This window comes from Nansenia antarctica (assembly GCF_963989245.1).
Source record: "Nansenia antarctica genome assembly, chromosome: 14".
In the NCBI taxonomy this organism is placed as follows: Eukaryota; Metazoa; Chordata; class Actinopteri; order Argentiniformes; family Microstomatidae; genus Nansenia; species Nansenia antarctica.
This window is the reverse complement of record NC_137684.1, coordinates 21,194,026-21,218,659: the sequence shown is the minus strand read 5'-3', so window position 1 is coordinate 21,218,659 and position 24,634 is coordinate 21,194,026. Positions and strand designations below refer to the sequence as shown.

Below are 24,634 nucleotides of genomic sequence, written 5' to 3'. Positions count from 1 at the left end.
ACATTTGCTTAATGTCAAGCGTGACTTCCCCAAGATCTGTTACAGAACATGTCATGCAAAAACACTTAATCAGCAACCAAAAGTGTATCACTGCACAGAGCTGATTCTGACAGGACACCCACAAGATGGTAAACACTCATAAACATTAACAGATACTTGCTTTGTTGGATGATGCTCTGAGCTGCAAGGTATAAAGACCACCATGTAATCAACATGGCAGGCTAGATGAGACCTATGGTACGTTTCCACAGAGTCAGTATGCCCTGCCCATCCACAACACCTCACAGAATCCCCTGCAGTCAAATCCAGTCCGAACAGGTCCAGTGAGCTGCAGTACTCCAGAGAGCATGTGACTAAATTTAGGCCTAGACAGGGGTGCACTATGCGCAGAGCTCTGCTCCTCTGCTTCCTCCTCCTGTTCTCCCTCCTGCGCTCTGTGTAAGCGGATGCCAAACCTGACTGCAGACTGTTAGTAGGGAGTTACTGTAATCCTCAGCTACAATCTGCTGCACCTGCCCCTCAGACAACCAGAACTCATTTTTCAAATGCATCATGCATGTGCAGTGGAGAAACTACAACAAAAACATAATAGACAGTATATGCAGGAATGCATGAGTAGGCTATGCAACCTATTTTTGAAGTAATGCAAAGACATTTTATTAGCATAAGCTGTAAAATTATAAAATGTGAATCGACATTTTATTAGCATAAGCTGTAAAATTATAAAAACAATTATAATAAATTATTATATATAAATTAGGTCATAGCTACTGATCTCAATTGCATGATAAGTAGGCCACACAATTGACCTGAATGAAAATATCTTCAGTACATACATTCAAACATTATCACTCACACAACAGTAGGCTACGTTATAGCCCCGGAAATTACACACTCTAAATAACATCATAATAATCAATAATCCATTGACACAAAACGGTCAACTCTGACCCTCATTACAACTAAGTTCATCACTGACCCAGCCGGCATTTTAACGTTTATTTAAGGGTGAATCAACGTCGTGGAGCAAGGTAGAATCACTGTTGAATTTTGTTTCGATTTTGAAAAGAAATGTAGCATTAAACGTTTAGAAACAGCAACTAACATTATTTCAACCTCATTCAACGTTGAAAGGTTGGTCACGTGCCTGCTGGGGATATGGACACAGCAAGTGCGCACCAATCACAAGGCAGGGTCACCAGAGTGCTTATAATGGAGCATAATGAACCGTACACTCATACACCGGCCAGTGACAGGGTGTATATAAGACTTTGGATGTAGGCCACTCTGGAACAGAGAGCATACACGGGAATATCCTGCTGCATAATGTTACTGATGTTTAACCCAGGAAAGCTTGCAAATAAATATGCCCCCAATGTGTCAATAACATTAACATGACCTCTTCCAAAATGATTATAAAGACCCCCCCCCCCCCCTTACATTTCAGGTATTCCTACTCTTGCTGAGGTCTCCTCACCATTTCTTTATTCCAAGAACACATGCTGGGAGTCTTACCTTGTTGTCGAGTCTCTGTGTCTTGTATCCTTGCCCCGTCACTGCCTGCTGTGTAATCATCTCTCTTAAGCCTTTCCATCCCCCACAGGGATGTTTTACTCACTGTAATTGTAACCTCAATCAGCTGCTAGAGTACAGCACACCTCACCTTTGGGCTAGCACAGAAATATAACAGGGAAATAAGTGTTTGGATACCAGAGGGACTGGGCCTCTCCTATAAGGAACAATGGGAGTCCATCTCTGATTCAGCCCTTATCAGCAGACTGTAAAACAGAAGTATCAGTCTCTATGGAAACAAGGCTCTGCATATGAAACCCAAGCAAAAGCAGCATGTTGAATAGGCTGAGACTATGGGGCATTAAATAGACAAGTTGTTGAGACAGGCCCCTGCAGGCTTCCACTGTCTTCAAACCTAGAGCGTACTGGACCTGGGAACCTGCCCACCCTCCACATACGGCTCGTTTACCCACAATTCCCCGTTTTGTTGACAAAAAAATCCCATAGAAAATGAATGGTGGAATATTCAAAACCCCACAGCTCGGCCACTGGGCAGGGTGGTGACCCACAGACACACTCACAGAATTGGACTTTTGTGGAGAAAAAACCCCCATAGAAAATGAATGATGGAATGTTGACAATCGAGTGGGCAGAGATCGTTTTTGAACATTTTGTACACATTTTGCAACCTGCTCCCATGGCTACAATTGTATGTCTATAGTCACAGTTTATACATCAAAACGTTCAGCAACTCTCACTGTCACTTAAAATACCAACATATAAGCCTCAGAATGTATAGTTTTTCGTCAGGAGCTGTTTGTTTGACAGCTAGCAAAACAGAAATAGAGCTGAAGGTAGAGTGTGTTGCTATGACAACGAACTTGCCACTGTCAAAAGGTGTGTTGGTGGTAGGACTAAAAACAGGTGCGGCCGGGTGGTAGAGAGGGTGGACCCGGACACAGACACACACACACACACACACACAAAAACGATAACTCGGCCCCTAGAAGACGTAGAGACACAGGGTCTTTGCTGGGGGTCGCAGCGGGGTGACCCACATACACACACCCCTCCGAACCCCACAACTTGGCCTCTGGGTGAGCTAGAGAAAGGCGGGCTTCGACGATGGGCGCAGGGGAGTTTAATAGTTAGCAAGCGCTAGTTACACACACACCTGAACCCCACAACTTGGCCCCTGGGTGAACTCTAGAAACACGGTCTTCGCCAGGGGGTGCAGGGGAGTGGCCCCTACTGGCTGTGAGGGGCAAGCACACTTCACAATTTCCACAGGAATTGTCCCAGTCTAGTTAGTATTTATTATTATAGGAAAAATTGCACTGGCTACTCCTCCCACAGTTTTGGCACTAGTTAGACATGAGGTGTCATAGCGTGCGGCTCGTTCACACTCGTGTTGCTATTGTCCGGTGGAAGGTTACGGAATACGGTTTACCCACATTTCGCAGAGAAACCCAAAACCCACAACGTGGCCTCTGGGTGAGCTGTGAGGGGCAAGCACACTTCACAATTTCCACAGGAATTGTCCCTGTCTAGTTACATTGTATTTACCCACCATGACAGATGTCAGCCATATTCCTAAAAAAAACAAAAAGCAGTTCCTTCCAATATTAGTTTATTTATTAGAATATTGACCTACTAATGTTGGAGGTTAAAACGTGATTGCATTCATTTCCTCTTCCATCTATACCCCCACAGGGGGGAACCCTTCTCCCTTTCTTCTCAGTAATGCTTGACCAGTAGCCCAGGGCAGGCAGAGAGCCCTATGCTTGTGTGGATATCTAGGCTGTTGTTATGGTGATAAGGCCACTGGCTCATTCGGTGATCCCCAGCTTCTTCTTAAGGGACTCAGGCATCTCTGGTGGAGGGGGGCGGGGCAGGCGGAAGTACACTTTCACAGAGTCGTAGATGAACCACTGCAGGGCCGTCAGGGTACCGATCATAATGATTCGGGCCACCAGACCCTTCCACACACCTGATTGGATGACAGAACGATACAGTTCATACTCAGGTAAGTTAACACATTAACAATAAAAAAAACATGCGAGAGATGGGCTGAATAAGCATGTCCGCTCCCCAGCTTGCCTGCACTGGTGATTTCCAGTGAAGGGCCAGTGCAGTGCGTGGGCTGAGGAGCAGGTAGACTGTTCTCACACGCCAATGACTCAAGCACCTCCAACTGTACAGCCAGAAAGCTGCTGGGGGCATCTGGACTGGAACTGCTGCACTCCCAAGAGAGAGAGAGAGAGCAGCTGCAGCACAGAAGTGCCCCCCAGAAGTGGATCTAAGGAGCGTGTTAACCTGACTGTCTGTGTTAGCGAAGGAGGGACCTGAGTAGAATCTATTACCTTTGGGTCCGAGCTTCTTGAGCACTCCCATGGCGGTGCTGCCGCTCTCCTTGTTGAGCACGGACACCACAGAATCAGCGGGGTGAGACACGATTGCGCAGAACACACCAGCTGCAGGGCATTGTGGAAGAGGGATAAAAAACAAACAAACAGACATGAGTCTCACACCTCATTGGCAGAAAATGACAAGCATACCTTCAGCATTCAGTTGCATGCCCATTGGCTCTTTAAGCAACATGACTCACCGATGTAGCCAGCCGTGAAGGTGACAATCAGCTGCTCTCCTTTGGTGCACTCGCTGCGAGGCTTGGGCACCGCATATTTGTAGAGCAGCTCTACGGTTCTCTCAAAGCAGGCAAACTTCATCATAGTGTAGGGAATCTGTCTCATCCAGAGAGGAATCACACCCTTGTAGAAGCTAAAGATAGAAGAGGTACAGCGCAAGTGATTCGCTGATTATAATTGTCTTTGTCTGCAACGTTTTGTTCCGGTGATGGGAAAGCTTAAGTTGTCCGCTCCCCAGCTTGCCTGCACTGGTGATTTCCAGTGAAGGGCCAGTGCAGTGCGTGGGCTGAGGAGCAGGTAGACTGTTCTCACACGCCAATGACTCAAGCACCTCCAACTGTACAGCCAGAAAGCTGCTGGGGGCATCTGGACTGGAACTGCTGCACTCCCAAGAAAGAGAGCAGCTACAGCACAGGAGCGCGCCCCAGAAGTGGATCTAAGGAGCGTGTTGTTTTGAAACCTTCTCACAGACGGTGAAAGTGTGAAGTATTATGGGATATGATGAGGCTAAGAAAATAAGGACAATGTGAGACAAGGGGATTACTCACGCCCAGAGTCCCTCCTCGCCATACATCTTGGGCGCACACTCTCTCAGGGTGTTGGCATAGCCGGGCTTGGTCTGGATGCGCACTTTACACGCCTCCATAGGGGCCAGGGCGATGTCAGCAAAGAACTCTGCGCTGGCTGAGGCCGCCAGGTAGAGAGATGTTCTCCACAGGTAGGTGTTTTCCTGTTGTTTTGAGTCAGGGTGGTTGGAAGGTGGAGGAGAAGAGTTCATTATTATTATTAGCATGATTATTATTATTATTATTATGTCAAAGTAGGAGGAGAAGACAAACTGATTCTGTCCCACTGTTGAGCAGTACTTACCTCCCCAAGCAGATCGCTGTAGAAATTCTTGAACACCTCATAGAAGCCAAACTTGCAGAGCCCCTGCATGGAATAACCGATGAAGGTGGGAGCCCAGCCCTTTGCAAGACCCCGGGCACCATCCTCTTTCACTGTGATCGAAAAGCCTTTGAAGATGCTCTTGTACTTGTCTGGGTCCACCTAGAGGACATGGTGACGGAACAGTTTAAAACCGGCAAGGGCCACAAAAACATTGCTCTGGCCCAGAACATTCCACAAGTTGAGCTTATGTACCAACCTGTAGACGGCACTTGACCAGGTCAAGGGGCACGACCGCTGTGTGTGTGATTCCACAGCTGAGGATCCCGCCAAAGCCGCACAACGCATAGTATTTCATTGAACCAAAATCACAGCTAACATCAGAATCTGCAGCAGAGAACACAACACACAAAACACACCATGCTGTTAGATTACACCCCGTCATGCTGGTGCCTCTCACACCACAACACAATGTTAGCATATCCAAGCAAGAGTTTAAATTAACTGACAGAATGCCCTCTAATGCCTGACACGTGCTATATTCTGCAACATCATCTGACATCAATTTGTACAGTGAAAAAAAGTCTAAATAATGCTTCTCAGTCCGATTCCTATTTCCCAATATAGAGACAGTCTGGGGTGAAAACTTGTTCTGTAACATTTCGGAAACATGTTCGGAAACATCAGGCTTGAGGCTGTCCTAGCAGAGAATTATACTGAATTTAGGGTAAAGGTCACACTGTTGACAAAATGTAGATAGTCAAATTGCTGATCAGGTTGTGAGAGAAAGGGCAAATAGTGTTTTGCATCATACAAGCTGTCAATATTTGTTTATGCACATCTCAAGATGGCTCTCTGATATCATAGCTCAGACAACTGATTAGGCCTAAGGGTTTTGTCACCGTGTTAGTGGTAACACTTCATCCGGTTTCGGAAAGCACATGCCATGCAACCCCTGGCCACAGACCTGCAACCGACACTTCACCGGTGTCGGCCTAGTATGTGTGGTGCCACAGCTCAGAATCCCAGCGAAGCCACACAAGATGAAATACTTCCGGGATTCAAACTCACTCAATCAACTGTCTCTGAGGAAGACAACAGAGGGTCTTTCAAAGATGCCTCACATTTTATGAACCAATATCTCAGCCGAGTTAAGTCTGTGGAGCATCAAGTAAGGATTTATTGAAAAGGCCTCAAGCTGCAATACATGAACACGTCAGGAATACCATATTGGGGTGACGGGTAGCGTAGAGGTTAGAGAGGCCGGCAACTGGAGGGTTGCTGGCATCATATTTAAGGTGCTTATCACTGCCGTTGTACCCTTGAGCAAGGCACGTGACGTAACCTCTAATCGCTCCAAAGGCACTGACTATGGCTGACCCTGTGTCTAGAGCAAATACACCTTGTTTTACACTTGTGCAATGACGAAAAGGTTGAATAATGTAATCTAATCCACCTAGCTAAATGGTAACCGAGGTCACCTGACCTGTCTGATCTGATGTTAAGAGCACTCCCTATCAAAGATTCCCGTGTGATTACAACACCGTAGAAGTTTCTGGTGTGGCTACACAGTACACACCACACATTCATTTTATTTTAATGACGAAATGTTTCATTATTGGGTTGGGTAAGCACAATCTGTCAATGTAGCATCCAATCCCATACAAGAAGGCCTAAGTGGGAGGATTCCACATCATATGAAGGTCAAGGTTAGGCAACACCCAGAGCATCTTCTGTTTTCAATGGCTCGTTTTACTTTAGGTGACAGAAGCCCCTTGTTGTTCCACTCTTTGCAACACAGAACCCATGTGGGATGGAGATGAGGGGCTGCTTGGCCAATCATACCTCCCAAAACAATTTAAAAAAGCATACGACACAATCACATTCCTTTCGGGAATTTCCTAGATGGCAAATTAATAGACTAATGTAAACACTTCAATTAAATCACATATCCGTTTCTAACACTACTACAACACTTTGTCCTTGAGTGTCCTCCATGGAGGACAGGAAGAGGCCCAAACCAGCTCAAAAGGAAGTGAACAGTGAGTCAGCTGAGGCTCATCAGAGAAGTGAGCATTTTTTGGGGCCCGCCAGGCCAGGTAAATTCCCAAAAGTGAGAAATAATAAGAAACAGAAAAGCTCATTTCATGACAACTCATTCCACTGCCTGGGAGTATTACTGAGTCTGCGTGGATGGTGTTCGTGACATTTAAAGTGTAATTCTAGCAAGCTAAAGGCTAAGTTAAGCACCACAGGGCCTCTCACCTGCCACTGCGGCGGCGGCCAGTCTGCGTCTGCCGGTTCCTCCATCAGGGGCAACATGCTGTGTTGGTTCCTCCACCTTCTGGAGACTGAATAACGGCGCGCTGAAGGGGTTCGCCCGGGACAACTGGGTCAACGTGGTCGGGTACATGGTTCCTTACAGAGGTGGCTGTGTGGAAAACAAAGATATCCAAAAAAGTGTGATTAGTTAGTTAGAGATCAGAAGAAATGTCTGAGACTAGAAATGCATTTACATTTACACAATATGAATCAAATTGATTCACCCAAGCAAGCAAAGCATGGCAAGTTACTGCCAATTTTTAGTTGTCAAAGTAGATCATAGCATGTGGCTAACTACTACTAGCTTGGTTCGTGCCGAGTGAAACTGGATAGATGGCTACACTGACTGGCCTCCCATGCGTCTTCCTGATCACCCATATTGTCACACTAAGGCGACATCTTCCACAACACAATACTTATTTACATGCAAATAAAATGTAGATAAAGGGTAAAGTATTTTCTTCACTTTAGCAAAATGGCGACTCCGTCCTTCAGCTGTCCACCGGCGGATGGGAGAGACGCAGTTTCAGGAGGATGCAGAATGGTTCCAACCCCGTTGACGTCAGATGTGAGACGTCAGATGTGACGTCAGCCAAAAAGCTGCTATCCGGCGATCATTTAAATATTACATGTTTGGCATTTATTAGGACGCCTTTATTTGTTTAACAAATACATTTGACTAAGGCTGTGTACACACTTGACTTCTTTAAAAGAATGAAAGAATCATGAATCATCTATCCATCAGTCACAGCCAGATAAAGTCATCTTTGCTCAGGCCAGCATAGATTATTATTTGGATATAAAAAGTAATCTGTAAAGTGCTGTAAATGGACAACAATGTAATAACCACAGTCCATCTTCATGGGAATGATCTTTTCAGGGTTTGCGCTGCTGGTGAAATGCAGTTCGCAGCTTTGCATGTTGATGCATCCTTGATTTACTGTGGCTGGCCTGGCTTTGATATGTGTGGGTTCTCATCATACCAAAACCTATGCTTCCAGTTCGATGGGCCAGTAAATGTTAATTATGTCGATTTATATGGCAACCTTTGTGGTCGGTATAAACAAAGAAAACAAAGACAACCGACTATCACCAAATTTATTTCATGATATACAATCTATTATAAATACAAACAGATTCAAAAATCATCCCCACACTCCCTACCATCTATCTATCCTTGGGAAGTTGCCTGATCGAAAGTCCAAAACATTTTATTTTTTAAAAAGTTCACTTGTCAGAACAAGAAAACATTCTTTGTTAAGATAGCACTTTTTAACATTTTGCTTTCAGCTACAGTACTAAAAAAAAAATGTTTACAGTTGACATTAGAAAAATAGAAATAACAAGATGTCACATTTTTAACAGTTGCCAAATGTCAACTTCATGATAAGCAAAGCCCAGGATACGGTCAACATAGGATGACACTTGTATTAACCAATGAGTGTCATCTATCAAGGAATTTACTCGCTCAAACATATTCCCACAGCCATGGTTATTTTGAAGTGATAATGAGCAATATAAAAAAAAAACTGCTTAAAAAATTGCTATCGTAACTGGTTTTCCTTATAGTGATGAGACCTGATTAGAGTCAATGTTGGAGCTGCTGAGTGTCCCCTGGAGTTCCATTGTGAGCCCCACTCCACCGTCTCTAACCCCTCCACCCCCTGGCCCTGTCTCTGGTTTCCCCCTATCTGAACCACATGATCTCTGGTCTTAAACCCAATCTCTAACCACTCCGCCTCTACTGGTATATCTCTACACAAGCACTGCTTTTCTTACTTTTAAGTGACTGTGCCAATACGGAGAAGGACCACAAACTGTGTTACCTTTGTCAAGTATTTTGTTCACATATAATTATGGGCTTGGGGGTTGATGACATGTTTATTTCTTATAAGGGAGATGTTTTGTTTAATTGCATGACATTTATGTTTGTTTTGTTTCATATGGAACCATTTCCCCCCCAAAAAAAGGGCCATCACAAATGACTGCAAACTTTTTCATTATTTTCCCCTTAAAATATGGAAATTTAGGTGGAGTCTGAGGTTGCCGTAGGGATGAAAGTGTAATTTATCATCAGACAAAGTTGGACACAGATGATGTTCTAGCCAATTGCAGCTTTTCCCTCTAGTTAGCCAATTAGTTTGGGGGGTAAGATAATACGAGAACAGGGGATAAGGGAGGGAAATGATCAGCCTGAGCCAATCACAACACATTCCACTGCCAAAATGGAAGCATAGGGCCCAATGAAGGGGAATTTAAAGTGAAGTCAAATTAAGTGAACTGCAAACCTTAGACAATGAAAAAGTAATAAAAAGCAACAATATTGGAAAGCCTAACCCCAGTGTTTCCCCTACCATTGACTTGGGGGGGCGGACCACCCTCCCAACGGAACCCCCCGCCCCCCCCAAGAAAGAGGAATTATTACGGACGTAGACACCAAACATCTGACAAGCAGGCTAAAATATCCGCGTTTTTTAAACGCACCCAACCCGAATCTGGCGAGTGGCAAGCCCAAGCAAGTTCAAACGTTAGCAAATATAATTGCTGAGTGTTCTGACAGAGAAAGTTGGTTAAAATTGGTTATTATTATCGTGACTAGAAAGTGTCTGACTATCCGCTTGTTAAGTCGTGACGTGTTTCCGGGTCCAACGTTGGCTGAGGCGCTGTCTTCGAAATGCCGAAATAATAATAATAATAAATTATATTTATTTAGCGCTTTTCCGAGGCTCAAATACCCTAACAATATGGAGAAAACGGGAAAGTGCTGTGTCCCTTGTTGTATGAATAGATCCGAGTCTAAAAAACGATTAAACTGTCATTCTACCGCTGTAGTTCACAGGTACTCTGGTGCGGAGAATTTCTGGTTTGGACTTGGAAATGGCTAAACGTCACTTTTGACGTCAGACTTAACAAGCGGATAGTTCCATAGTGTAAATAGTGTCAAAGAACTAGCAAGCTAGCTAGCTCAGAGGTGATGAGATGAGCTAGTCTCCTTGCACACTTGCCAGCTAAAGAGCTAACTGGAGGCACTTTATTATTTTACTTAAAGTAGATATACTATCTTTCTTATTCTGCTAGAGTTGGGCTTCATGGTAATACCATAATGGCATATTTACAGTACATGGACAGTTGATTGAAGCATTGGAAATGTCTGTTTTTTATACGACATACAATTTTTTTTCAGGTGAGAGAGTAAAGTCAAAATGACATGATTATTTGCCCACAGCAATCCAATATTCAATTATAATTATGTTATAAATTGATATGGATCAATTTATGCCTCTTATTAGATTATAAATACTCTGGCTGTTTTGTTTACCTTTTGGTTGACAGCAAAAGGGAGAGAGGAGGATAGGGAGGGAGAGGAGAGAGAGCAGGATGGTGTCGGCACACCAGAGAGAGAGAGAGCAAGAACCAGGTGAGAAAGTGGACAGGTAGTCAAGACCACATAAGTAAGTAGCCTTGAGAACCGATGGTTCTGGAGCCTAATAATGGCCCATAGGGCAGGAGCCTATCTCCTGTTTCCGTAGCGTGAGGCGGCCTAATGTACAAGTACACCCCTGGACATGACGCTGGTATGAGGCAGGGTCTTACCCCCTGGGGGGAGGGGGTCCATGCCACCCCCCCAAGGCAGCAAACCTAGGGGAAACACTGCTAACCCCCAGCACTGATCACAGTGAGCAGAAAAGACCTGAGCACTTTCAAATTTTCAGGATCAGGATTTTTTTTTTACCTAGCTCTATTACGGTACTACAGTGTAGATTTACTAATTATACAGAAATACGTCTAGAATTTAAGCTATTAGTAGCATTTGTTGTGCTTTTAAGTGGGAGGGCACTACTACTAAGTGCCAACTGTGTGCAGCACTTCATCAGAAAACGCCTGGCACAAACAAAACTATATTCTTCAACTACAGCCATGCATCAAATGCATCGGTCCTCTCCATTTCACATTGAGATCTACACATTAGGTAAAACACACACACAGACACTGAAACACTGCACACCGATTAAAAATGAATTAAAAACTAGCCTTTTCAGACTGCCACAAGTGCTTTTCAGAAGCTGCTGTTTGGTTGAATGAATGAATGAATGAATGAATGAATGAATGAATGAATGAATGAATGAATGAATGGTCTTTATTGTCATTGTTGAATGCCTTCTTCTCTCCTCTCAGGTACAAAAAGGGGAGACACCGTCTACATTTTGTTCTCCAAAGGGCAACCATATATAAAAAGGTGAGAAGGTGACCAGAGATGGTGGGGGCGTTGTGAGGCTGATGGCAGGGAGTCACAGGGGCAGGTCGGGTGAGGGGTGGTGGAGGTCCTTACTTGCCGCCACTCTTTACTGTACTTTGGCTGCCGATGCCCAGAGGGACCATCACTCCTTCCAGGAAGCCCTTGATCTGGTTAATCTGGTCTGCATCCAGGTTCTGGTATGCGTAGTAGAGGGACCAGGCCACTGCAATGAGCAGCAGCAGCTTCAACAGAACAGACAGGAAGAAGCCTCGACGGGCTGGTGCTGCTGAGGACTTGCCTGGGTATGGGCCACCTCGGGAGAGAGACTCGGAGTAGGAGCGGGTCTCTGTGGTCACGCTGTGCTGCAGGAGAGACTCATCCAGCCAGTACTCACTGGGTTTTACTGGTCGGCCTGCTGCACCTCTGATCGGTCGCCGACAAGTGGCACTGATGAGAGAGATACAAATGAGTCAACTCACCACTGAATACAGCCTATACCTGGACAGAGCAGTGCATTTAACCCTCTGGAGTCGACCAGAGCCATATTCCCCTGTGCCATATCGTACTCTTGAGAAACAAACTGTGTCTTAAGACATAAGAAAACTGTGCAAGACGGCAATGTAGATGCGTGTTAAATGTTAACATTTCTAAAGATTTTGAAAGAGTTAACACTAACATTAAGGGTTTGTTCTTGCAGAAATTCACAACTATGATATGTGCATTCTGGTGGTGTCTACTGATCACCAAATGCATCCGATCCACATACTACCTTACTCACCTGATGCCTGTGGGTGTGTTGATCTCATTAGCCAGTATCTCTTCAACAACATGTTCACTCTTCTTAGGGGTCTGGTCACCACTGGCTTGCTTTTCTTCCACCTATGAACAGACAGAAAAACAGTGGCTTACTTGAAAACATATTCATGGACAGATGATTCAGTGGCTGGGCTCAGTGGTGCAACACCTTACCTTATTGTGTCGTCTACTACTGGTCCTAACGGTGACAGGAGTCTTCCCTCTGCTCCTTACATTCTTTTCCACAATAGGAACGGGCTCTGGTTCAGGTGCAGTAATCTCCTCTGACAATGAGAGAAAATGGTTCATAGCTTGTTGAAAAAGATGACACCAACAAGAGTCTGTAACAATCTGTCCCAGAGAAGTCACCTAAGAGGTTTTCCATGCTACAGTGCCTTCAGTAAGTACTTGTTTCCCCACGTTGTATTATGTTACACAGGCATGAAAATGGGTCAGGGGTGAAAAAGGTGAGACGGATACGAGACCCGGAACCTGCTAGGGGGTCCCGGGGTTATGCTCCTCCCAAGTTTTTTGGTGGAAAAATGAGCTTCCAAATGCTTCCTTCACACGCAAATATTAAAAACTGTGAATTTCGCTGAAAGGTGAGCGATTATCATGCCTGGTTACAACCACAATTTAATAGATTTAAAATGTTTGATTTGTTTGTCACTGATCAACACAAAATACCCTTTAATGTCAAAGTGAAAATTAATTTTAAATGAAAAGCTGAATTATCTTGAGTCAACAGGTATTCACCCCCTTTGCTATGACACTCCTAAAAATTTGCTCAAATGCAAACATTTCTTCAACAATTTACTGAACTGAGTCCATCTGAATATATCTGCAAGTATTAGTAATAGTTAATGTGATTTCAGAGTTAATGTGATTTTCTCTGATTTGCATAGTAATCAATTACACACTAATATATTCATTCTGAAATCACAGTCTGTGGTAGGAGCTCACCGTCCTCTTTGTCGCTGTACTGGTCTGAGTGTGAGTCGCCATTCTGGTTACTGTCAGCCTTGGGGGCAGCAGTGAGGGTGGTGGCAGTCTCAGGGGGGCTGGAGGTCGTCTCTGGTGGAGGTTGATCCAGCAGCTTCTGAAGTTTCTTCTCATATAACTTCCGAGTGGAGGCTGAAGGGACAGGAAAATACTAAGACATAAAGACTACATTGACATCAATAGTAAGACATAATGACAGGTCAGTTACAGTCGAGGATTAGGCCACAGACTGTCCCCCCCTGATTATGGTTTGGGAGACTCACCTACTATGGGTCCGACATCAACTCCATGCTTCACAAGCTCATCTTTTAAACCATCATCAGTCAAATCTGTGACTTCTACTTCTTCTGACCGAGGCTTGTCTGTCTTCCTGGTGGCTTTCTGCAGATGGATTAAAAGGCCAATTTGATCAATTAATTAGATTATCGAGCACAGGTTATATATCCCTTTAGCCACAAACCTGAGTTTATTAACGATTATGGTGAATTAATTGCAACACATTGGTCATAACATGTTGGGGTAAAGATGAACTTACTCTGCCCGAACGACTCTTGTTGGACACTACAGGAGCAGGTAGTTCTTCATCGCTGGAGAATGTGTCCAGAGGTGGAGGACTTGTCGTGTTCAACACGGTCAGGTTGTTCAGATACAACTGGACATAGACGTCTTTCTTCTGGTCCCCGCTGGGCAGGGGCACGTTGTTGGCCGTCAGCTCACTTTTGATCTTCTCCTTAGTGAGAACTGACGGGTCCTCGAGAAACTCCGCCATGCCGAGCGACGTCCTGACACACCCTTACACACCCGTGTCCTTACACAACCTTACACACCCGTGCAATGAGCAAGTTGCTTTGCTGCTAACAACAACAATGATATCGCTAATGATAAAGCTATGTTTATACTGTATATTTCTATGTATTTTGAATTTTGCAACTGTTTTTACATTTGTTGTTGTACGGCGACCTTGAGTGCCATGAAAGGCGCCTTATAAAATAAATGTATTATTATTATTATTATTATTATTATATCGTGCAGCTGGACTGGCGCCTCTTTAGCTAGCTAGCTTAGCCGTGAGCTATTTGCTTTGAATACTTATCTTCCAAATGTGAGATAATCCAAATGAACGGCTATCTCAGGCAACAATTGTTTTTTTTAAACGTTTTTATAGTGACACTTTAATATTCTATTCAACTTGAAGACATAAAATAAGCATTTAAAACTATTTCAGAAATCGCATTTGATAGCAACTACCCGACGCTGTCTGTCCGCGGTCGTATCAGACGAGTCAACAAGCACGCGCGCTATTGGACGCTGCACGTCAAGAAACCCGCGGCTGATTGGTTTGTTGTGAAAAGAACAATGCGCCCGCCACAAAGAACATTTAAAGTGAAATAGTATTATTAGAACAACAGTGTAAGATCATCTGTATTTTTAGTCATAGGAAATTGGAATGTCAGATAGATAATTTTGGATATAATGTTTTATGCCGTTTATATTGCAATCATACAGCTTTGTTTTATTACAGGCATCTAATGGAGGGTATGTATGCTAGATTGCACAATAATAGTATTATCATAAAAAAAACTGAAAACAAACAAACAAATAGGCCTAGTTAGATTTAGCCTATAATTGAGAGAGTTAATTACTAGATACATTCACATTTCACAACACTGAGTGATTACAACCCTGCATCCCTGAAGATGGCAGTATTGTCCACCATTTGCCTCTACATGAGCGGTGTACTGTCATGAGAGCAGTGTTGAGGTCAACTTTGTTGAGGCCGAGCCTACTTTTTCTGAACAGTGCAATGTGCAAAAGTAAAAAATAAAATAACAATAATCAAGGCTGGTTATGGACCGGGCCAGTCCCCCCGGAGTCTTGAACTGCCAGGGGGCCTCCACGCCTCAGGCTGCGCACAAATTCCAAGAGTTCCAAAGCAAGTTGGACGCACAGCGCAAGCTGGCCACTAGGCCCCTGGGTGCTTATAGTGTGAGCTAACCACTAGAGCCCCCCAGCGCTTACAATGTGAAGGCCCCCAGACCCCATTATGTTTAAAACGTGATCTGATCAGGACCCCTCAGCACCTACGTTGTGAGGGTCCCTGGGTAAGAAGGTACATTTGTGTCTTTATGTTGCAATTCCCCCCCAAAAAATTGCTACGTTTTTTTATTTGGGGTTTCAACATCTTTTTATGGTTTCAAATATTATTATTTTTTGTTGCAAATTACTGCTTGCTATGTGATGTCACTTCCTCAATAAGCCTTTTCAAAGTAAGAGCATGAGCTGATCCTGGTTCGGTTTTCACAGTTAGTATTATTAGCAAGAGATGGTGTGTTTATATTCTGTATTCATTACAGATTAAATGTTTTTATTTCATGGCGTGGGATCGTTCTGTTCAGTATGGAAATGTTCTAGCTAGTTGGGACTAAGCTCAAGTCTGTTAGCCTCAAGTAGCGTGTTCGTCTAACAGTGCATAGGACTACTCGCAGGTTGAGGCCCAGAGACAGTGTGTGTGCCTTTGTGTGTCCTCCTTTTTGGTGTTATGGAAATGGCCACCCTATCAAGCATTGATCGTGATATTTACGTCTGCATGTAGCTTCGTTTCCATGGTTATGTTATGGACTCTCTAACACACTGATGTGCGGTGGCTGCTGGGTAGTCAGGTCCACCTTTCCCCCAGCTAGTACGCCCCTGGCCATACTGTACCTATCACTATCATTGTCATGTTTTTATATCATGTTTTTATATCACTGTTCGCACTTCTGGTTAGATGCTAAACTGCATTTCGTTGTCTGGCAATGACAATGACGTTGAATCTAATCTAATCTAAGGTGTCACAAGACTGTCATGATTTGCTCACAGGGTAGTGTTGTGTCTATTCAACTCTTATTGTATTGGATCTACTTGTCACTAGGATCACCAGCAACTTTTTATTTTTTTATTTTTTAAATCCAGATTAAAATTCCCTATTAATGTTCTTCATTATGTTCCCTCTTCACTCAGGCCTCAGCAGCTGTGCAGGTGTCTGTCTCACACTCTGCGTCCTTCACGTTGTCTTGTGCAACGTCAATCAAAAATCATCTAAGGAAGAAGAGATTACATGATAAGTGTGGCAAGTGTGTAATTCAAACCCTTTGAATCCTGTTTTTTCATCATCTGTAGTTATATAATTCCTTCTCTTCACTTTAATATTATTGACTCAATGGTGACTTTTCAATAGCGTTGTTTTTTCTTTTTTTTGTGAAGAGTGTTGTGACACACACATATCGATGCACACTTAGATGCACTACGAATACTGTCCAACTATTATGTGAATTATAAGTGTTATCTCCTAGCCCTTACCCCTCTCAGACCCCCACTACCTCATCACATCACTGTACCTGCAGGAGGATCTCTCCAACCTTCCTCATCCACCAAGCCCCATTGGCTTTCGCTCTCTCCCCACTCGTGAGGTCAGCTACACGGCCACAAGGTGCACCGTTCGTGGGTCTATCCTTAGCCACCCTGGTCCTCTGGTGAGCGTTACCAATGTTCTCTGTGGTGGCCAGTTTGGTCCTCTCTGGCCTCCACACTGTCCCAATGACTTTAGTCATCTCCCCATTCATGAGGTCAGGTACACGGCCCCAAGGTGCACCGATCGTGGGTGTAGCCTTCGCCACCCTGGTCCTCTGGTGAGCATCAAATAGAGTGCAAAAAAGCAGCATCTGCACACTCAAATCTGTGCATACTAAAATGTTGCATACTGTACAGTGTGAATGCACTCGCATACTCAAATTTACGTCATTTCTAGTATGAGTAGTATGCTAGTATGCCATTCCGAACACAGCCAATGATTTGAAACCGTAAAAACGTTGAAACCCCCTAAAAAAGATTGAAACAAGACAACAACAACAACTTTGAAACAAAAACAAAAACAAAAAACAAAATCAAATAAAAAAAATTCTTGCAGCTTTTTGGTTTATTTTATTGTAACAGAAAGACACAAATGTGCCTTCATACCTGTGCCCCTCTACATGCCCTTCCCCGGTATTCCCCTCCGCGTGATAAAAACATGTCTGCTAAACATGTCTTCAGCCCAAATTACACTGGAAGCGTCAACCTTACCTTACGGTCGCGTTACCTGTGAGTCTCATTTATGGTGCTTTTCCACTACAGTACCGGCCCGGGTCGACCCGGGTCAGCCCTGTTCTTTGGCGCTTTTCCATTGAGCGGCCCGTATCAGCACGGCACGGCTCCCATTCTAGCCCCACCGACTGCGTGAGAGGCCCTCCTTTTTTCCTTTAAAAAACCCCATAGGGTTGTATGTAAAAAGGCGCTGAAGGCTGCGCTTTTTTCTTTAAAAAGAAGTCAAGTGTGAACAAGGCCTCACGCACGACTCACGCTGGCTGCTGCTGCATGCTCGCTTGAGAATAGAAGGCTTGCCTATTCAACGCGTGTTTTTCAGCGCAAGGCCGACGTGAAAATGATCTACCAGCAACATAGACTACAGTTTCAATGTCTACATCTGTATATATATTTTAAATCAACACTTGTTTCAAAGCAGCAACCCCACGTAGACTATAATTATATGTTAACATCATGTGAAGGGCAGTATTTTTCCAGTGATTTCTCCCTCTCTCGCCACGGTAACATGATTGTGTCCTGTGAAATGACATGTCGTTGGCAGGATTGCGAAATATTTAAAAATACACCCGGTCTCTTTGCTTCTTTCTGTGTCTTCCTGTCTGATTTCACCCTCTCTCTTGCCATGGCAACATTGTGTCGCGTGAAATGACATGTCGTTGGCAGGATTGCGAAATATTAAAACATGCACCACTCTCAGCTTCTCTCCCTGTCTATGTGCGCGACTGCGTTCTGGTTATAGCCGTTTCATTTTTCTAATCGCTCATTAAGGACGGATGACAGCAGAGACTCACTGAACCCAGAACAATTCATAATGAAGTGAAACGAAACATTATATTATTGGTGTCCATTATCAAAGGCAAACTCAATATACAACGATAGGGCTGCAGCTCCGTATTAAAGAACGGTAATATTTCCCCCCAGTGATATCTTAATTAAGTTAATGAAAGTGGTAAAGAGACAGAGGTGAAAGAGGGGGAAATAGGGACAGCAAGGCATCAAGACATCAATAGTTCCCAATAAGCACACCTCTGAAAACCTGTAGAACAGAAAACAACGTAAGGTAAGGTCGCTGGTGGGTTTTCGGCCTTAGTGTTTCATGCTTAATCAATGCTTTTCATTCTGGCAGGAAATGTTGGTAATCTAAAGGTACAGTATCTTCTAAATTATTAATATTCAGTGTGTGGAGGTAACTTTCTGTTATGAGTTGGGTCACTCCTTATCTCCTATACTTCAAAGGAGAGGCATGTGTGGGTTAGAGGTGTGTGTGTGTGGGGGGGGGGGGGGAATGGCCTAGCACAAGGGGTCATCTGCTCTATAGTGACCTTAATGTTGTCCGCTGCAGAGTCAAATATGGCCATCCCTTGAGGCAGAGAGAGGGCACCAAAAAGCTGATTCTAACCACTTTCTGGCTCTGGTCTTTGGGCATGCCAGGCTTTAACTCTGCGGTCAGGGCCATATGTTGCCATAGTGACAGTGGTTTGAGGTGGCAGAATGGCCCCCCACCTGTCCCTCAGTCCTGGCTCTCTAGGGCTTTCTGGGGATGCTGCTGTAGAAACCATGCAATGGATCCCCACCTCAGCCTCAAACCACACAAAATACAGTGCTTGAAGTACAGTTCAGCTTTTCCATATTGGACTTGCCAATGGGGGTGTAAGCGTAAAACTGTTGAGCCCTTGAGAAACAACCTCTTAAGCTTTCTTTGTATGTGATTTACACAGAAAATATGTCCTGGGCCAAGAATCATAGAAAGTGCCTCTTTAAGCATAACAGTCATGCCCTCTGAAAAATGATCAAAGCAGACCCGGCAATTATCACACATTCACATGTTTTCAAGGTGAGTTCATTTAAAAAATGAAATACAAAAGTATCGCTCTTGTGCATGGGTAGCTAATAATACAGTATTTTTTGTGTTAAACAGTTTACGATGCCACAATACTTTTGGATACATTCTGTAAATGCAGAGAATAGGCGAATACGTTTCGCCTTCTAATGCTACTCTATGTTTTTATGTACAGTATAGGAGACTTTTAGATAAAGTGCAATGAATAGCATTTATGTAGAAGTGTGTGTGTGTGCGAGAGAGAGAGGACAGTCATGCTCTCAAATACAATCAATGAAACAATGAATAAACAAACAAAGAGAGCTCTTATGGCACACTTATCCCCCATTATGCATTTTCCTACAAATTATGGGAGAAGTTACCGTCTCTCTCAATAGTTCTTTAGAGATAGTTATTGTTTAAAGATATGTTTTACATACTCAGAAATTCTCCATAACCAATGCAAGTCTCCATAATCTACTGCATGTTGGATGGGTAGAGGGCACAGAGGTCTTGTATGAAATTCCCCCCCAAAAATCCAAAGTCCTCAAGAAATGGATTTTTGATCGTTAAGACAAATGTTGAATACAGACTCCTTGGTTAAGTTTATCTTGGATTTTTTAAGCATTTCTGAATCCCAATTGAGCCAACCGCACAAGGAGTGTAGGAAAAGTCAACCTTTTACCACCCAGAGAATGTGTCTGATCCAATTCCACTGACACAACAAAAGAAATACTTGTCAAATGTATCAAAGATGAAAAATTGCAATAGTAAATTGATGATGGTGGCACTTTTATATTTGCAATGGAGACAGATTGCACAGGGAATCGTCTTCATTACTTTAGAATGGTTGCCAATTATGTTCTAAGCCTCTACATACCTACCATAATCAAATACAATTGAGTGTTTTTTGTCTGATCACATTTAGGCAAGCAGTCCTATGCAGTCCTTAATTTATATATACTGGTACAGTCAGTTTATTGTGTGTAACCAACAGTAAAAACACTAGATATTAATTGAAACATGTTTTTCATTATCTCAGAACTAACAGTTACCAGTTTTGATTGAATCGGACGTCTTGTGTGATCCTGGTCGGTTTCCAACAGAAAATGTGCAAGTGATACTGGATATTCACCTAAGGTGTGTGCTACCGCTATACAGAACTGGAGGAGGGTCGGGACATTTTCCCTGCACAAAACCTACAACAACAGTTTCTAATCCTCTAAGGATGTTATTCATAAATGCCAAACTAATTAGGATCAGACCCTCTGTAGTTTCCTGTGCCAGAGGGAGGGTAGGATGCAGGCTCATTGCGTTTCACAGGAGCTGAAGAGATTTGTGTGTTCTGGCCTAAGAACAGCCGTCCAGTAGTGCTCACACAGAATATTCTCGTCTGTTGACAATCCAAACTGTACTTAAAGGACACACACTTAGTTGTAGACATTTCTCTCTGCAGGAAAAGTGAGACTCCCTTTCTGGCCCCTGTTGATGCCAATTTGGCACGCTGCTCGTTGGTGCCATACCAGCTAAGTACTCCATATATTTGCACTATTATGATTACTATTATTATTATTATTAGAGCTTTTGCAGTTTTGTTTGGCGGTTGAAAACAGAAAACACAGCTCATGTCCGTTCATTCACGCCTTGAATGAAAAAGAGTTTGAATGAAGAAAATCCCAGTAGAGGCCGCCCTTGTGATATGCCATGTTGGGTAATTTAGAGGAAAATGTTCTGTTGACTCAACATCTCCCCAACATGTAATACAGTCATATCTAATTATTGGAAGGATCAACACAAACCTGATATATTTCTAGTTCAGAAGCTGCCTCTAGCTCCCAATGACCAGTAGATGTTAGTTCAGGAGTTTGAACCTTGTAGATCTTTTATCCTCACAGTCATTTAGGAGATCATTGACCCCAGTTGCATCGCTAAGCAGAGTCTGTGCCAGCTGAGCTACTGTGCGCCAAACACAATCAGTAGCCCTGCCCAAACAGAAATCCATCCACTGTCCCCGAGCACAGACCTGGCTCTCGCAGACAACCTTAAGGCGTTCAACGTCCCTCAGCAACTCTATACTAGAACAATTAGGGGGACTTTATTCAGCCAACAATACCACCCTGCAAAGTGAATGTCTCCTTATTTAGGTCATGGTTGATATAGTACTGTTAAAGAATCCTCAATGAACTCTCTGAGTACTAAATGGAATTGAAAATCAAACATACTGTACAGTATAACTATATCTAGACAAACCTTGTTGAAGCAGTCTCTTCCATGGTTTAACCAAGCCATTGACCCAGTTAAACGTAAGTAACTGACTGACATGATTGAACAGAGTTGCCGGTGGCTCAGGATGAACAGAGAGGGTAACCTTACAGGTGACTGCCAGACTCTTGAATTAACAGGAAAGAAATATTTCCGTGCTTGACTTGGCCGAAGCTCTCAGCAGACCTGCTTCTGCTCAGTTTTTCTGCCCCGCATGGCTGAACACGGGTACCGAACCGGCATTGGAAAAGCCAAAGACTTCTCAAAAGCCTCCTGTGATGTGCTGGTGGCACTGGCATGGCCTCTGCCCACTCCCTCTCTTGCCTGGATGTCTAGTCTCTGAGCTCAGCATCCCTCCACATAAGCAGGTTGTCGTCCTGGAGCCTCGCCGTTAACCCTATCTACTAAATCAAAAGCAGACATTCAGTAGAAACTCACCAGCACTCACAGTCACAAGGGCCAGATTGAGGGACATGCCAACACCTCAATGTTTTTAGCATTTTGTTGTAGTTTTTGGCAGAGTTCAAGCTACATTTTTCAATTAAGCGATGAAAAAAAGATGGAGAGTGGATCTACCAAAGCAGAGTGGCTGACAATAAAAGACTTGTACAGGTGCTTTGTTGGTTAAGAGGTGTTACCTTAGGGGCCTTTGTTTACTTTTTTGTTAACAGGTGCTACTACCACAGACAGAAAATCTGCTTGATCATTCTTTTCTTTCTTACAGGTAGTCTTTTTTATTTTATTTTTGGCACCATTTTAGGCCAAAAGGTCTATTTGTCATCTATATCAATTACGTTTTGAACATTACAATGAGGAACATTAAGTAAATAATGTATTTGGTCAGTTTAGTTCACAAGCCAAGCACATACTCTTAATATGTGTTATCATCTTCTACTTTCAGGAAATAAAATAGGTCTAGCACTGAGGCGGAAGTCAGTGTTGAAATGTTGAAGTATTTTTCCAAGGTTTTCTATGAAACATGAATGCTTTCAATTCATCTCAGGGTGAGAATGATGTTCCTAAAAAAAAAAAAATCTCTTGATCTGGTATTGGAAAGTGAGTGTTAGACAACTAAGAAAAACATGCTTTTACAGCAAATTTTAGTAAATTGAATCATTGGATACTGGGGCTTTTGAATGAGATAGAATATCCTGCCGTTTACCAAAACAATAGACATTGAAGATGCAAGTCCCATTCTGTTTAATGAGTTTTTTTGTTGCAATTTTTTTTTATCTCATGCTGCCTTCATCAAGATTTTCCTCAAGGCCCCTTGCCTTAAGGTAAAAAAAATGGTCTTCCAATAGTGTATGTGGTATAAATGAACTCAATGCAGACAACGCTGGCTCACTCCAGTCCAGCCATTAGCCCTCCTCCAGAGCCTTCTCAAGTAGCTGATGTGCCAGAGAGTAGCAAGCATGTGTTCTGTAAAACAGCATAGCACTTTCCCATCTATTATTTTATTTATGTAATTCTGAAAACTGAAACTTTTCATTCCATCTCTGGTTGGGCGGGCCCCTGTTTGGCCTGACCTCTTTGTAGAAGTATTAGGTCAGTTTCAAGGGATTGGGTGGTGCACCGGATGTGACAAGTGTTTACTGTTTACTGTTTTTCCGAGGCAGTGACCCTGTTGGGTCAAGATTTGGGGGTAGCCTAATTGCCGGTTTCTGGTAGTGCCAATACACCAGAGGCCTATCGATGCTCCGAAGCCTCACAGTGAGGTTCATCCGTGCCAGCGGTAAGGGACAGATGTGCCAAAGTCTACTGGGTTTGGCTCTTTTCTCACCCCCTGGCTTCCAACACCGATGTATCCAGCTGAGGTACAATAATTTGACACCTCTTAAGCAGCAGGACCCTTTAGCGTGACAACCACCGCTTTGTTTTATATTCCTGCCTATTTTGAACGCAATAAAAAATTACAGTCAGCAACATCCAAACTGTGTTTTTATCCACTTTGGAAGCTTGCCCCTCCCCACCCCCTTCCATCTCCTTTATCCCTCCCTTTCCTATGTGGGATTTAACGTACACTTTGTGGTAACCTTGCTAAGTTATCCATTTTTTCTACGCTCCCCTACTCTGAATAAAGGCTTGTTTCTCCATGTCTGCTTGTTAGGACTTCAAGGACAGCTCCCTCCATCTGGCATTAAGTATTCCTTGTGCCAGTGTCGGGTTAACTGACACTCCTGCACTTAAACTAATGGCAGTGTACAGTCCTCTACCATGTGGTACTCACCTTGGAAAGGGCACCCAGCTCTCTCTTCCCTGACCATAGTGCTACTCTTACCACCCACTGAACGAAACCATGGACATGAAAAGGGAGATTGTCTCTCAGTTCAGGAACATACTGTACTGTACAAAGGAAAATGAGAGAACAGCCAAATGCATTATGCTTTATGTGGGGTATGAAGACTGACTACTGATCTCGCCACATGACCCTTATGGAAGAGATTGTTTAATTTGTTTATTTGCACATATGCAATAAGCATTTTCAGACAGAGAGCATAGGAAAGTAGTTAGGGATTAGTTATTGATCATGGTTGCTGCCTTATTTTACTGTGCATGGCACAGACCTCTTCAGCCAGTATTTGAAGATCATCATGTCAGGTCCACGAGGAAGAAAACCACTGTGACATAATCCCTGTATCTGTTTTCAGTTGCTGGAATAATGATCATATCTTTTTGATGGTGGTAGCCATCTTCCCTCTTTTTAGATTAGATTTTTTTGTTTGGTCTTGGTTGAAAATATCAGCAGTTCTTGGGGTGCTAGGTCAGGTGCCAACCCAGTATCTACCTGCCAGTGTGCCAGCCTGATTGTAAATCTGCCAGTCGATCTCAATGTCCTCTCAAAGGATCCCATTATTTTATCTGATGTGGATGTAAAGAAGTTGGTTTCCGAGAAAAGACTGAGTTGTCTTCATTGTACTAGCCCTCTGCTAAAATGGATTCTGCTTATAGGAGACAGACAACCTCCAACCAGAGGGTTGTCTACAGGTGAGTGCAGAAAAAAAAGAGAGCCCCACCCTGCGCAAA

At 43.5% G+C, this 24,634-nt stretch overlaps 2 protein-coding genes across 2 annotated transcripts; both read right to left on the bottom strand.

The window, feature by feature from the left end:
• Positions 1–3,135: 3,135 nt before the first annotated feature.
• Positions 3,136–7,915, bottom strand: slc25a3b (solute carrier family 25 member 3b). The gene is made up of 8 exons (XM_080544985.1): positions 7,837–7,915; positions 7,314–7,479; positions 5,308–5,435; positions 5,031–5,210; positions 4,709–4,890; positions 4,121–4,293; positions 3,876–3,986; positions 3,136–3,502 (listed from the first exon to the last, which is right to left on the bottom strand). The coding sequence occupies exons 2-8, from the start codon at positions 7,459–7,461 to the stop codon at positions 3,342–3,344; spliced, it is 1,083 nt and encodes a 360-aa protein (XP_080401111.1). The 5' UTR covers positions 7,462–7,479; positions 7,837–7,915; the 3' UTR covers positions 3,136–3,341.
• Positions 7,916–11,309: 3,394 nt separating this feature from the next.
• On the bottom strand, positions 11,310–14,628 carry tmpob (thymopoietin b). Its single transcript, XM_080545387.1, has 6 exons — positions 13,940–14,628; positions 13,668–13,785; positions 13,366–13,536; positions 12,577–12,686; positions 12,386–12,486; positions 11,310–12,054 (listed from the first exon to the last, which is right to left on the bottom strand). Exons 1-6 carry the CDS (start codon positions 14,171–14,173, stop codon positions 11,697–11,699), a joined length of 1,092 nt encoding a protein of 363 aa, XP_080401513.1. The 5' UTR covers positions 14,174–14,628; the 3' UTR covers positions 11,310–11,696.
• Between the last annotated feature and the right edge of the window lie 10,006 nt (positions 14,629–24,634).

Coding starts and splice junctions, on each gene's coding strand:
- slc25a3b (XM_080544985.1), bottom strand. CDS start 7,461: ATGTACCCGACCACGTTGACCCAGTTGTCCCGGGCGAACCCCTTCAGC. Junction 5,436..7,313: donor GGCCGCCGCCGCAGTGGCAG/GTGAGAGGCCCT, acceptor TCTCTGCTGCAG/ATTCTGATGTTAGCTGTGAT. Junction 5,211..5,307: donor TGGTCAAGTGCCGTCTACAG/GTTGGTACATAA, acceptor CATGTCCTCTAG/GTGGACCCAGACAAGTACAA.
- tmpob (XM_080545387.1), bottom strand. CDS start 14,173: ATGGCGGAGTTTCTCGAGGACCCGTCAGTTCTCACTAAGGAGAAGATC. Junction 13,786..13,939: donor ACAAGAGTCGTTCGGGCAGA/GTAAGTTCATCT, acceptor ATCCATCTGCAG/AAAGCCACCAGGAAGACAGA. Junction 12,487..12,576: donor GTAGTAGACGACACAATAAG/GTAAGGTGTTGC, acceptor GTCTGTTCATAG/GTGGAAGAAAAGCAAGCCAG.